Raw genomic sequence first — 15763 nt, 5'->3', positions numbered from 1 at the left:
ATGTTTTTCTTCCTTTGTTGTGTGTTGTACAATTTGGTGATTTGTGTGTGTGTGTGTGTGTGTGTGTGTGTGTGTGTGTGTGTGTGTGTGTGTGTGTGTAAATAAAATGCACCTGTAACACTCATCTATCTGTTTTGCAGTTGTTGAACCCTAATTTCATCCAAGAGGGTGAGTTTATTTATAAATGTACACACGCTGTGTATGGAGGACCAAGTCTGCCAGTATTACAAATAAATAAATACATATATTAGCAAAGAATGTAAAAATAAAATAAAGAAGTGTACATAGAAATAACATAAATACATTTTCAAATGTATTTATACTTTTATTTCCTTATTTATTTATACATTTATTTTCACATTTACACTTGCGGCCAAAAGTTTGGAATAATGTACAGATTTTGCTGTTTCGGAAGGAAATTGGTTCTTTAATTCACCAAAGTGGCATTCAGCTGATCACAAAGTATAGTCAGCACATCACTGATGTAAAAAACAGCACCATCACTATTTGAAAAAAGTAATTTTTTATCAAATCTAGACAGGTCCCATTTGCGGTATGCAATAGACTGACATGTCTTAAGGTCAATATTAGGTCAAAAATGGCAAAAAAGAAACAACTTTCTCTAGAAACTTGTCCATCAATCATTGTTTTGAGGAGTGAAGGTTATACAGTGCTTGAAATTGCCAAAAAACTGAAGATTTCATACAAAGGTGTACACTACGGTCTTCAAAGACAAAGGACAACTGGCTCTAACAAGGACAGAACGAGATGTGGAAGGCCAGATGTACAACTAAACAAGAGGATAAGTACATCAGAGTCTCTAGTTTGAGAAATAGACGTCTCACATGTCCTCAGCTGACAGCTTCATTGAATTCTACCCGCTCAACACCAGTTTCATGTACAACAGTAAAGAGAAGACTCAGGGGTGCAGGCCTTATGGGAAGAATTGCAAAAAGAAATAAAAAATGGCTTGGGGGCATAGCAAACAAACTCAGATTGCTCCAGAGCGAAGCTTGGAGGCCACAGTGACATCTTTTGGTTGACAAAATTAAAAGTGAGTATACAGACTTAAAATAAAGCCACATATGGGCATGGACATATTTTTATAAATTGTAAAATATGATTAAGGGCATTTTCACACTTAGTTCTTTTGAGCACTCCAAATGGTCTCAGAGAGATGTAATGTGCATGTGTGAACAACCCAAATGATCTCAGACCCCACAAAAGGTCCCACAAATGAACCAAACTCAGACCACCTCGGGAGTTGGTATGAGTATGGTTTATTTACACATCCTTTTGTGGTTTGATTGATTGTTGCTATGTGAAGGTGAAGAGGTACCAGTCTGTTTTGCTTTTCGTTATGACATAAGTACCGAGAGGCTTGCCATACACAGCTGCCTGCATTGAATTACATAATCGCCTGATCGAGATTATTTTATTTAACTGCGATTATTGTGAACTTTAAATTCCACTCACATTTTACTGTCCAAATAAGGGAATTTTAAATTAATATAGAAATACCATGATTACCATGACCACGTCATTATCTGAGTACTCCAAATTAAACCGGCTGCAGTCAGAGCAGCTTCTGAAGACTGTGTGAAGATGAACTGCTTTGAAGCGCTGTGATGCGCAAGCCGTTTGCTGAGGTTCGTGCCAAAGTGATTTTGATAGTGAAAGCAAAGCACTCCATTTCACTTTAATTTAATGTTTGCATAATGGCAAATGATTGTGTTCATTAATATATGCAGTGTTAAACTTGACATACAGGAAGAGACGCTCACTTTATTTCTGTGGAGAAACATATTTTCAAATAGTTATAGAATCTCGTTTCGTTTTCCTTCATGCGAAATAAGGGTTTGTGGGTTTAATCGGAGACCCTTAACATAATGTGAAAGTAAAGAATTTAGGACATTAATATATTACTATTGCATAATATTAATAGAATAGATAAGAATAGAATAGAATTGGCTGGGTTGTCTGGGTTATATTATAAACTGTGTAAATGTAAAGTTGACTAAAAGAGGGACATGTTTTAAGTATTTGGAAATATTTTAACATTGAAAATATTATTTTTCATGTCATTCTATCCCTGTGCAATATTTTAAGTTGTTAAAGCCTGTTAAAGCCTAAAGGAAGTAATATAGCCCTATTATTTGATTCCAAGTTATATACATTACTACTTAAGGTGAATGTGAATTCAGCATTTATACACCTTAAGAAGTATGACAATTTATTATCATAATCACAATTTATGTATGCCAATTTATTGTTAGCCAAATGACATACAGTAATCGTGACTGCCATGGGGTCTGAGTTCTTAAGGACCTGTGGTGTGAACAACAAGGGGTCTGAGACCACAATTATGTGAAGAGGACCAAAAAAGAAACTGGGTCCTCTTTTAGTCCACTTACATTATGAACACCAAAAGCACTGAGGTCATTTGCAGCTGGTTCCCTTTTTGGTTCACTTTAACTGAACTGGGTTTGGTTCATTTAAAACAGACTATATGTGAAACCACCCTAATACTGGATCATTTCATGTGCACACTCTGCATTTTGTCCATGTCAAAGAGTCTGTTATCAGATCTGTTCAAGTTGTGGTTTCTGTTCAGACTGTCTGCCAAGATTTTCAGCCGAATCCCAGACATTTTAGAAATCCTAAGTTCATACAGCTATGATCTGCTTAGATACATACAGTTACCGTGATATAAAATTACTAAAACACAAAAATTTTAGACAAATCGTTAATCTCTAATTCATTCATTCAACAGAAATCATTCATTTCCTATTTAACTTCCCTATGTGACTCTGTTCACATGTATATTTTATCATTTATAAACCTATGCCCATGCTCATCTGTGGCTATATTTCAAGTCTGTAGACTCACATTTAACAACAAAGATGTCACTGTGGCCTCCAAGCTTTATTTTTGGGCACTCTGAGGTCAACTGCAATGCCTGAAGAAGACAACACAGCCCCTCATAAACATACAGCCAAAGAAATGTAGAAATGAATAAATGTGGAAATACAGTGTATAAATGTGAACATAAATTAATGATTAAATAAATAAATGAGGAAATAAATAAATAAATAAATGTATAAATAATTAAATAAGGAAATAAAAGTATAAATACTCATTTGTCAAATTTGAAAATGTGTGTATTTTTATGTACTTTTTTTATATTTATTTTTAATTTTTAATATTGGACTTGATCCTCCATAGCTATGACGTTCAGTATTTCTGTATTTTCCTCTAGAATGTATCGTTGAATGGGACATGTGCATGGCTCCTGAAGCTTGTTTTCAAATCTGAATTTGCCAACCATATTATTACTATGTAGTATGTACATATGTATATTTACCTTATTTAATTTTTTTTAATAAGCTGAGATGGAAGGGAAAACTAAAAGAGTCATAGTCATCATATCTATGGTACTCTCTGATACTTTGTTAGTGAATGTTTGGTCTGGTATTAATCCTGGAGTGTGTTTTATTGAATGAAGTGTGTGGTCTGATTGTAATCACGTCTTGTATGTGTAATGAAGTGGCTCCAGAGTTCCTGACCCCTCTAGCAGACGTGACGTGTGCTCTGGGGGAGACGGTGGTGCTGTGCTGTAAAGTGTGCGCTCGACCCAAACCCACCATCACACTGAAAGGACCCGATCAAAGTCTGCTGGTCAACAACAACAGATTTACTATCAACATCAGGTACAGATCATTAATGAGTCACAACACACACTATGATCACAAGATTGAAACTGAAAAGATAGTAAAAGAACAAGTGCTCTAGTTGCAGTCTAGTATTTATCAATACTAGATATTTTAGTATTTATCAAATTTGTTTATTTGAGTATAAGACAGTGATGTTCAGGTGAGTGGTGTTCGGATAAATGGATCAAAGAAATGTTGTACATTCAGGTTTATTCACATCATGTCTTCTGAATTGTATTTATCAAATAAATATTGTGTGGGGAATTGTGCTCTTGTGACCTCATAAATCTCAGTGTAGTGTTATATAATCAAGGTTTGAATGAAATACATGTAACGGGATTACGTATTTAAAATACAAAATATAAGTAACTGTATTCCACTACAGTTACAATTTAAATCATTGGTAATTAGAATACAGTTACATTCAAAAAGTATTTTGATTACTGAAGAGATTACTTTGCATTTTATTGTCATTTGTTTCATTTAATATTTAGTCCTTTCAGATGGAAAACATTTATACATATAAATGATGTGATCCAAAGTGCATTTGAACAGCGGTGAAACACTTTCTTATGATGTGTTACATTCATATGAGCAGACAGAGAAGTAAGTTTGAAGTAAGTTTGGAGCAGAGGAAATAGAAATAAACCTTGTGTAAATTGTCAGCTTTACGCTAAGATAAAATGCTATTTCTGGCCATTTTACATGCACATGTTATCAGGCACGATTATATTTTTTATCAAGAAAATTCACGTTGGATAATAATTTATTTTTTCTAGTAAGACCTTTGATATTAGGGCAAAAATCATATTCTTGATAATAATTTTTGTATTTCCTGTAAAAATATCTAAAAATCCTTAAAACAAGACCAATTTGATTTAACTTGTTTTAGAAACAACACTGCATAAGATATTTATGTTTTTCAGAGAATGTATTTTTAACATGTGTATTTTGTCTTATTGTACTGGCAGAGTTTTTATAGTCAAAACAAGTGAAAAAATCTACCAGTGCTGAAGAAGTAATCCAAAGTATTTAGAATACGTTACTGACCTTGAGTAATCTAACGGAATACGTTACAAATTACATTTTATAGCATGTATTCTGTAATCTGTAGTGGAATACATTTCAAAAGTTACCCTCCCAACCCTGTATATAATTGTCTCATGATTGCTGAGGTTTCTTCTCACCTCTACAGGGGCTTTTCTGTGGCATTGTTGCCTTGTGTCACTGACAGCGACTCTTAACTAAATACAAGTGCACTATAGAAATAAATCTTAATTTACTTCAGTTTGACCACTTGATGAATATTTCCCAGTCCCCCTCCTGTACTGCAATGATCCGTTCATTATTACAGACATGTTGCTTCATGTAAGAAGTATGAATACAACACTTGGAATAAGGGATTGATTTTGCACACACTTCTACTGGACTGCTTCTAAAAAAACCTGCAAAGATTTATTGATTTGAGTAACAAACAGAAATGAAAATTCAAATTATAAAAAAAAAGTAACTTTTTTTAAATGATGTGGTCAGCATTGTTTTAAATCACCCCCTAATCATAACAAACCTAATAAACTTACTGTAAATGTAATGTGTATGTGTGTGTGTGTGTGTGTGTATATGTATATATGTATATATATATATATACACAGTTGAAGTCAGAACTTTACATACACTTAGGTTGAAGTCATTAAAACTCATTTTTTACCCAGTTCACAGATTTCATATTAGCAAACTATAGTTTTGGCAAGTCGTTTAGGACATCTACTTTATGCATGACAAGAGTAATTTTTCCAGTTCTTTACAGACAGATTGTTTCACTTTTAATTGACTCAATCACAATTCCAGTGGGTCAGAAGTTTACATACACCAGTGGCGAATTCTCAGCAAAGCCTTCTCTGCTGGCCTAACATGCCAAATAAATAAATATTTTTCATCCTTTCATTCTCAATCACCTTTTTGCCTATGTATTTTTAATCGCTTTCCACTCTTAATTAATCTACAAACAAATAGAGAAAAACGAAAAGTTCATCTAGTCAGAATGTATTCCTTGATGCTTACAAGCAAAGTGTGACAACTGTTTCACAAATCGCATGCCCAAAGCAGCGCGTGAGTTTGAGCTCCATACCGTCAGGCCTTCAGAATTTCCACAGAATCCCTCAACAGTGCAAATGAATGTGCATCTAATGTCAGAATGTCAGATTCATCAGCCAGTCAGATTGATTTATTTGTTCTTGGTGGGTGTGAACTTTAGGATATGTCCCGGTCGAGGCCTTCTAGCTGGCCTTGAGTGATGCAATCACGCTTTAAGTGATGTATGTAATTCAAGAGCGAAGAGCGCAAGATCCTGCTGACGAGTCGGCTGTCATCACTGCCGCTATCACCATTGAGAAAGAGATCCTTATGGATTTAAAAACACGAAATGTTCTGCATGACTGTGTGATTGATTAATTTATTAAACAGGAAAGGAAGACTGATTTTCACTTCATGTAAATTGGTAAGTGCTTTTTGCATTGTTATAGCAACCTCAGGAGTTTTCTAAGTGTAAATTAGGCTGCTGGAGCATTCATTGTCAGATCAAGTTTTGAAAAGTAGTGCTGCGTTCCATTCAACTCGGAAAGTCGGATTTTACAACTTCCTACTAGGAAAAGTGCAACTCTGCTCGGATTGCGCCGAGATGCAGGGGCATGATGTCACACAAACATGTCAACACTCGGAGATATACAAAAGTAAGTGATAAACATTCACTTTATTAAGTACTATCGATAAATGAGTTAAATTCCACATTACATGTTGTTAAAGCTTGTTTAACAAACGCCTGCAGAAACAGGTGTATAAAAAATTATAATCTCTTTTGATAATCGTACACCTGAAGCACAAATGCTAGCGCTGCAGCATTGTTTATCAGTTCAGCTGCTAGGAGACATCTCTAATGAGAGTCAAACCCCTGCTAAGCTAACGGGAGCATTGCAGTTTTATTTTCTTACACGTCATCTTCCGAATATCGGGGAATGGAATACATTTATGGTCAGAGATATCAAGTAGGAATATCCCTCATCCAACTTGTATGGAACACAGCATAACCGTGTACCCTGACGAAATGAAATTTATTGCAAGCAACATTTAAATCGCAAATATTATTAGATAGATTTTTCCAGGTATTATAGACCTCCTTGGTAGATTCATATGAAACATTATGATTTTTGAATGTCTGTTAGGGAGACATTCATTTCACAAAACAGTTATGCTGCAGTTACAATTAGGCTTGCTTGAGTATTAAGTGTCGTTTCAAGTTTTGGCTTTCAGGCATGGACGTGTTTTTAAAATGTCAGTTGGTATTATTAGTTAGCTGCGACATAATGTATGATGCCCAAAGGCATAGGGTGTCTTATTCATTGTGAATCTGTGTTTTCTTAATTGCATGAATCACACTGAAGGCCTTAAATGCACGGCCCACCACTGATATACACTAAGTTAACTGTGCCTTTAAGCAGCTTGGAAAATTCCAGAAAATGATGTCAATTCTTTAGACAATTAGCCAATTAGCTTCTGATAGGAGGTGTACTGAATTGGAAGTGTACCTGTGGATGTATTTTAAGGCCTACCTTCAAACTCAGTGCCTCTTTGCTTGACATCATGGGAAAATCAAAAGAAATCAGCCAAGACCTCAGAAAAAAATTGTGGACCTCCAAATGTTTGAAGGTACCATGTTCATCTGTAAAAACAATAATACACAAGTATAAACACCATGGGACCACGCAGTCATCATACTTCTCAGGAAGGAGACGCATTCTGTCTCCTAGAGATGAAAGTAGTTTGGTGCAAAAAGTGCAAATCAATCCTAGAACAGCAGCAAAGGACCTTGTGAAGATGCTGGAGGAAACAGGTAGACAAGTATCTATATCCACAGTAAAACGAGTCCAATATCGACATAACCTTAAAGGCTCCTCAGCATAGAAGAAGACACTGCTCCAAAACCGCCATAAAAAAGCCAGACTACAGTTTGCAAGTGCATATGGGGACAAAGATCTTACTTTATGGAGAAATTTCCTCTGGTCTAATGAACCAAAAATTGAACTGTTTGGCCATAATGACCATCGTTATGTTTGGAGGAAAAAAGGTGAGGCTTGCAAGCCGAAGACCACCATCCCAACTGTGAAGCATGGGGGTGGCAGCATCATGTTCTGTGGGTGCTTTGCTGCAGGAGCAACTGGTGCACTTCACAAAATAGATGGCATTATGAGGAAGGAAAAATATGTGGATATATTGAAGCAACATCTCAAGATATCAGCCAGGAAGTTAAAGCTCAGTCACAAATGGGTCTTCCAAATGGATAATGAGCCCAAGCATACCTCCAAAGTTGTGGCAAAATGGCTTAAGGACAACAAAGTCAAGGTATTGGAGTGGCCATCACAAAGCCCTGACCTCAATCCGATAGAACATTTGTGGGCAGAACTGAAAAAGTGTGTGCGAGCAAGGAGGCCTACAAACCTGACTCAATTACACCAGTTCAGTCTGGAGCAATGTGCCAAAATTCCAGCAACTTATTGTGAGAAGCTTGTGGAAGGCTACCCAAAACATTTGACCCAAGTTAAACAATTTAAAGGCAATGCTACCAAATACTAACAAAGTGTATGTAAACTTCTGACCCACTGAGAATGTGATAAAAGAAATAAAAGCTGAAATAAATCATTCTCTCTAATATTATCCTGATATTTCACATTCTTAAAATAAAGTAGTGATCCTAACTGACCTAAGACAGGGAATGTTTTCTATGATTAAATGTCAGGAATTGTGAAAAACTGAGTTTAAATGTATTTGGCTAAGGTGTATGTAAACTTCTGACTTCAACTGTATAATATGCTCATTGTCTCTCTCCTGAAAGTAACTCTCTCTCTCTCTCTCTTTCTCTCTCTGTTGATCTGTAGGGATACAGGTGATATAGTGTTGAAAATCTGTAATTTGATGCCGCAGGACACTGGCATCTACACCTGTGTGGCTGTTAATGAGCACGGCACTTCCTCATCATCTGCCTCTATTAAAGTACAAGGTGAAGAGACATGAAGAGATAAAGATGTGAAATGTTCAGCTGATCTTTCAGCATGTTTTACTGACAATTGTGATGTGGTGCAGGTATCCCAGCAGCCCCTGCTCGGCCTGTGGCACAGGAAGCCAGCAGCACAGCTGTGATCGTCCACTGGCTTCCTCCATCCAGCTCAGGAAACTCTGCCATCTCCAGCTACACTGTGGAGTACAGACAGGAAGGTAAACAATGACACGAGCAGTCCCAGCTTAACAACACTGACAGATATCCACTGGGAGAACCACTGCCTGAGATTTGTAATGACAGACAAAGATTTGAAGACCCTGTGAAATGGCTTGACGAACCAGACTAATCGCACTGTGAATTCGATGACAGTAGCTCGAAAGTTCTGCTGCTGAAATCGGTCTGTGCTTCACAGATATTCTATTCACTGCCCCAAGTGGCTGAAGCTGGAAGTGTTGTAAAACATATGGCCATGTGTGAGCTCCAGTTTCTGGTGTTTTGGCTCCAAAAGCATGCTGTAAATTTAGTAGTAAATTATGTAATACAGTGATCAGGAATGCATATTTTATAAACTCTAACCCAAACCCTAAATATAACCATCGGTGGAGTAGAAATGTCATTTCAGAGCAAAGATGCAACCTCTGTATGGCTCTCACCATTGTTTATGTGAACGTGATTACTTCCTGGTTTCCATGGGTCCAGAACCCATATCTTGAAGGATGATGAGCAGCGCAGCACAACGGTAGCATAATGTGTTCAGGCTTGAATTGATGCAAAAATGTCTAATGGGGATGCCGCTTGTCAGTAATTCAGCTAAATGGGGTTGATTTCAGGGTGCATGATCTTTCGGAACAACATGTCGATTTCCTGTGTCCTTTGTTGATTTGTTTCCTATTGAAATTGCAATTGGAACAAGTTGGGGACAGAGATACAGAAGGACTTGTCCCATTTTTTACACCTGAAATTGAAGAAATTGCAACAGAAATATATTACAACTGTATAGTAAAATGTAATATTCACTGTAATAATAATAATAATAATAATAATAATATCTAAGCAATATATCACAAGCAAGAGTGCTGTTGGTATGGTATGTTGGTAAGTAATTGTTCTATTTTTACTTGCAAAAATCTTTAAAAGTTTTTAGAATTAATTTGATTGGAAACAATTTTGACGATTAAATTATATTAAGCTTTTAAACATGAAATTCTAGATAAATTATTAATTTTAAAAAAAGAATAGAGAATTTAGGAAACAATAAAACAGATTTCAGAAGGGCCCTAATTAAAAACACTTAAGCAATGCATACTTAACTGAGAAACACTTGCAGAAAACATTCTTTTAATTTACTATTTACATTGAAATTTAACTTTGAATAGGCTAAAGGAGTATGTTCAATTGCACATAACCATATTTGCATATTTTTGCAGTGGTATCGAAATTTTTACTGGCATCGGTACCGACTACTGAAATTTTGGTATCGTGACAACACTACTGCAAGCTATTGCTAGTCATTGGCTGATGGTGTTAGTAGGAGGGACATTCTTATTCTAGACAGCATTTGATTGGACAAATCTTGGATATGCCTCTAAGTGTAAGATGTGTCACCAGTCTTTTTGTTCCATTTTCCAAGTAAAAAGTGTCATTTTTAAATGTGTAAATCTGCAGAAAGTTAATTTGACCAACTTTTAGTAGCACACTAGATGATATGCTCTGACTCTTAGAACTAAAAACCAACTAAAAAGACTAAAAATGTCTCAATCAGAAAGCTTCATGGTTATGACATCACAACCACCAGCTCATTAACATATGACTGCCCACATTAACCAACACCTATTCAAGTATTCATCAACTTGACACAACTTGATAAACGACAGTACCGGTACATGGAGGTTAGCCAATGATGACAAAAGTCATATACACACAGAAGTCTTAAAGGTACGGTATTAAAACACACTTTTTAATTTACAAGGATCAGAGAGAGGGTGGAAAATGGTCATGATTAACATTAAAAAGTTATGACTGTTGATGTGCAAGAAACCTTGACTAACACTGTAACTATTTTTCAGAGGAAAAATAACTGCTACAAAAGTGTAGAATATCACTAGAATTTGTCTGTTTAAGTATTATTGCAAAGATAGTCTTATAGACTTAAGTTATGTTCATGCATTATAAATGGACATGTCTCCTTTTCTCTATTCACCTATTGAAACATCCTAAAATCTGTAAAGCCTATAAAGATTTTTCATTAAAAACAAATGAATGAAGGTAACAATGTTCTGGCTTTGTGTTTTAATCACACTATGTGTGTGTATATTTGAATGTAGACTCTCTGGTGTGGCAGCAGTCGGTGGTCTCCACTGCAGATGTGTGTGTGAAGATTGAGAATCTGATTCCTGGTGGGCATTATCAGTTCAGGGTCAGTGCCAGTAACCCCTGGGGCATCAGCCCACCCAGTGAACCCTCAAACATGGTGACGTTACCCAGCACAGGTGAGGATCACAAATACATTTTGTATGACTCATACAGAGTTTACGAAGTTATTAAACTCGTTTCGACATTTACCATATAAAGCAGTTCTCTTAGTCAACGTGTTGAACGCAGGATTAAAGACCTGAGCGACTTTGACAAGGGCCAAATTGTTATGGTCAAACGACTGGGTCATAGCATCTCTGAAACGACAAGGCTTGTGGGGTGCTCCTGGTCAGCAGTGGTGAGTACCTACCGACAGTGGTCGGAGGAGGGACAAACCACAAACAGGGTGTTGGGCACCCAAGGCTCATCGATTCATGAGGGCAATGAATCTACTGAATCGGCTATCCCGTCTGGTCCAAACCAACAGAAGGTCTCCTGTGGCACAAGTCACAGAAAATTTTGTGCTCATGATGACCCCTGTCCACCGTCGAAAACACCTACAATGAGCATGCGAGCATCGGAACTGGACCTTGGAGCAGTGGAAGAAGGTTGTCTGGTCCGATGAGTCCAGTTTTCTTTTACATCACTTGGACGGCCGTGTACGTGTGCGCCGTTTACCTGGGGAAGTGATGGCACCAAGATGCACTATGCGAAGACGACAAGCCAGTGGAGGGAGTGTGATGCTCTGGGCAATGTTCTGCTGGGAAACCCTGGGTCCGGCCATTCATGTGAATGTCATTTTGACATGTGCCACCTACCTAAACATCATTGTAAACCAGCTAAACCCCTTCATTGCAATGGTATTCTTCTTTCAGCAGGATAATGCTCCCTGCCACACTGCACACATTGTTCAGGAATGGTTTGAGGAACATAATGAAGAGTTCAAGGTGTTGCTCTGGCCTCCAAATTCCCCAGATCTCAATTCAACTGAGCGTCTGTGAGATGTGCTGGACCAACAAGTCCGATCCATGACGGCTCCACCTCACAACTTACAGGACTTGAAGGATCTGCTGCTAATGTCTTGGTGCCAGATACCACAGGACACCGTCAGGGGTCTTGTAAAATCCATGCCTTGGCTGATCAGTGTAGACACCAAATTGTCCTTTCAGTCCTTCAAGTTCAAATAAATTGTAATTGTAAATGAAATCCTGTAAGTACCACAAGTAACATTATTTTTTAGAACAGTAACTGTTTAGTTAAAATTATAGCAGTAAATTCATTAAAATGAATGCATTATTTTCAACATTGGATTCATCTGTTTAAAACCTGTGGTGATTTTTTATTTATTTTTTTACACCAAATTTCTTCCCTTCTATAAAGCCTCGATATATGATGGCACTGGAATCCAGTGGAAAGACAACTTTGAATCTGCGTTCACAGAAATATGTGAAATTGGACGGTAAACAGTTTTTGCCTTCATTAAAATGCAACCAAATGCCCTTCACCCTGCTAATAACAATATCAGACGTCATCTCACGTTTGCTCTGCTCTGTTGTAGGGGTCGTTTCTCTGTGGTCAGGAGGTGTTTGAGTAAATCCAGTAAGAAGGAGGTTGCTGTGAAGTTTGTCAATAAGAAGATGCAAAAGAAAGAGCAGGTGGCCCATGAAGCTGATATCCTGCGTCACGTCCAACATCCACAGCTGGTGGCGCTAGTTGACACCTATGAATTGCCCACAGCATACATGCTGGTTCTTGAGCTGTAAGTTAATACATTTAGAAAGCAAATACACTTACATTTACAGCCCACACTGTAAATAAATAAATACAAAAAAATAATCGGTTAAATTTACGGTCAAATACTGGCAGCTGTGGTTGCCAGAAATTCACCTTAAAAAACACAGTGACTATGTTTCAGGCATTATGGGATGTCATTTTTGTGGCTTTGTGTTCTACAGTTCATTACTGTTTATAAATATTAAATGATGTCAACTTTAATATACCAGCCTTCTGGAACTACCAACCTTCTGGAGCTTTTCACTTTAAAATATATTGTTAAATGCCATAGTAACAAAAGGCCACATGATGACTTAAAGTTAATCAAGAGTGGCTCTTCCAGGAGAAATGACTAAAACAGATGCAGAGACAGTGCACAGTGTTACTCACATAAACACCAACAGGGTAACAAATGTGACACTAAAATAATGCAATAAACATTAACTAAACTACATCAAATATAACATAGAACACCTCAATGTGCATAATTGATAACAAAAATAAGAAGCAGCATTTATTTCCATAAAATATATTGAAATGTGATGGGTCACGCAGGGAATTCTGGGAATGCCCAATTATAGTTTTTCACTATAATTTTAACAATAGTTTACCGTAGAAGTACATGTATTCTTTTCTTAAACATAAGATAAATATTTCTGATAATTATACAGTAAAATCATACTTTTTACATGTAAAAAAGCAATGTTTTTTTTTCAATATTCAAGTAATTTTTATTTGTATAGCACAACACACATCGTTTCAAATCAGCTTTAAAGAAAATTATGCTGTAACAGAAAATGCTAAAATGTCTTAAAGTCCTCATTGTGCAGTTTAAATGAATAAAGCGATTGAAATCATGCCTTTTTAATTATTAGTATTAACAGTCAAATATTTATCATATTTATCATTTTTACTGTGTTTGTTAAGGTGTCTGTTAACCAATAAATTTTTTTTTACTGTAGCACTTTTACATTCTTTTTCTGTTCAAATAAAGGATATTCTTTTACACACATCAGTTATAGACTAAAGAATTTAATGTTATTGTTTATTTTCAATTTATTTTATTTTATTTACATTTTTGTATTCTTTTTTTTATTTTTATTTATTTATTTTTTTTTATATTGTAGTTTATTTCAATTAATTTTCTTTAAGTCATTGACAGAAATATCTGAATTAAGTTAGAGTGGGAAATTTCTGTTTAATATTATTTTGTATAATTTTATTATAATTAAAATGAATTATTATATAATTGTGATGCTTATTTTGGGGCTTTAATGGTGTATGATTTATCTTAAGTATTTATTTAATTGGTTTTAAAGACTGAATTCAGTGCTGTGATTGTTTTTATATGTTTAGAGTTGAGGATGGTCGTCTGTTGGATTATCTGGTGGCTCATGATGAGTTAATGGAGGAGAAGGTGGCTTTTTTCATTAAAGACACACTGGAAGCTCTGCAGCACCTGCATACCTGCAGAGTCGCTCATTTGGACCTCAAGGTGAAATATTACACAATCACATGTGTACTCAGCAGCATGCAATTGTGAATTATAATGCCTTGAATTCAGTCGTGTTTCTTTTTCTAGTATTAGACATACTGAACACATGTACTTACAAAAATGTACTTACTGGTGTATCATCCTAGTGACTCTACAAAATTAACTACATGTCACCACTGAAACAGTAGTGTTACAGCAGCTCAGCTGTTTCAAATTTGTGAGCACATGAATCCATTTAGGAATTATGACAGTTGTCATCTTATTCTGGTAAAAGACCATTCTGAGGTCAATTTCGTCATCAGCACAGTTTGCACGGACTGTCTGCGTGAAGCCCAGGAGGTGGTCACGAATAGAGATATTTAAAAGAAATATTTTTGACAATGTACTAGTAAACATTGAAACTCTTCTCCGGGCTTTATCTGCACAACTACTATCTTTTTAGCCTGACAGAGAATGATAATAGAGGACAGGGAATGTATACACCACAAGTTTGAGTTTGTCCGCCATGTTTTTTTATTCGATTTCACAGTGCAACTAGTCCTGTCTCTCCGAGATCCCATTGGTCAATGGATTCCTACACCAGAGTGCGGGGATGAGGGGGGTGGGTGTGTTTTCGTTTTCATGCCCAAAAGTTGTTGATTGGGCGGGGGTGTTAAGTTGTTGAGCAGGGGGATCATCAAACTGAATCACGCAATCTTAAAGCCCAGGGAACCCCCGGGCAGTCAAGGGCCCCTGGGCACTGGTCCCATTGGCCAGGTCGGCAATCCATCCCTGCTTCCGACGCACCATCCCCTTTGAAATCAATGCATTCACAGCATTCTCTGATGCAGCATTAATTCTAGTGTGTAGGCACCCTGAAAGAGTACTTTGAAAGACTGAACGTGTCCAATGGCATACAAGAAATCTGCTCAATGCTACTTAGAACACTAGAGAGCTGCCGATTTAGGGCGTGTCTGTAACAGGTACAGCGAAAGTGTATTGTCTAGGATTGCTTTTAGTACAGAAGCAATTATATAATCATATATATATATATATATATATATATATGCACGATTAGAGTTGAATAGATGGAGACTTTATTTCTGAATGCCCAAAATATATAAACGTGTTGATTTATTAAACTTAAACCCAGCCATTAAACCCAGCCACAGCACTGCCACAATGAATGCGTGCAATCTTCATTTGAAGTATGTTTAAAGTCTGAATTAAACATAATGATATGATTTCACTCTTAATGTGCATAAACTTTTTTGACGCTCTCAAGTGCTCTTAACACTTGCTTTGCTCCACTGTCAATCCCACAATCCCCAGCTTGAGCATGTCACTCAGCTCCAAAACACTCCGTGGCAGTGAGTAGCGTATGGTTTGCGCTCGACTGTG

The 15763-nt window shown here is 36.6% G+C and overlaps 1 protein-coding gene across 4 annotated transcripts in view; it reads left to right on the top strand.

Annotated features, from left to right (window-relative positions):
* LOC127446817 (kalirin-like) overlaps positions 1 to 15763 on the top strand; it is a 352102-nt gene that overhangs the window by 330771 nt on the left and 5568 nt on the right. For all 4 annotated transcript variants that reach the window (XM_051708059.1, XM_051708058.1, XM_051708061.1 and 1 more), the window contains 8 exons: positions 141 to 168; positions 3548 to 3710; positions 8642 to 8763; positions 8847 to 8978; positions 11088 to 11252; positions 12496 to 12574; positions 12674 to 12874; positions 14245 to 14383. In XM_051708059.1, the coding sequence (XP_051564019.1) occupies positions 141 to 168; positions 3548 to 3710; positions 8642 to 8763; positions 8847 to 8978; positions 11088 to 11252; positions 12496 to 12574; positions 12674 to 12874; positions 14245 to 14383 (1029 nt within the window). The remainder of the gene's footprint in view (positions 1 to 140; positions 169 to 3547; positions 3711 to 8641; positions 8764 to 8846; positions 8979 to 11087; positions 11253 to 12495; positions 12575 to 12673; positions 12875 to 14244; positions 14384 to 15763) is intronic.

Source organism: Myxocyprinus asiaticus, chromosome 10, assembly GCF_019703515.2.
Source record: "Myxocyprinus asiaticus isolate MX2 ecotype Aquarium Trade chromosome 10, UBuf_Myxa_2, whole genome shotgun sequence".
Lineage (NCBI taxonomy): Eukaryota > Metazoa > Chordata > Actinopteri > Cypriniformes > Catostomidae > Myxocyprinus > Myxocyprinus asiaticus.
The sequence above is the reverse complement of the archived record's forward strand: the minus strand, read 5'-3'. Positions and strand labels throughout refer to the sequence as shown.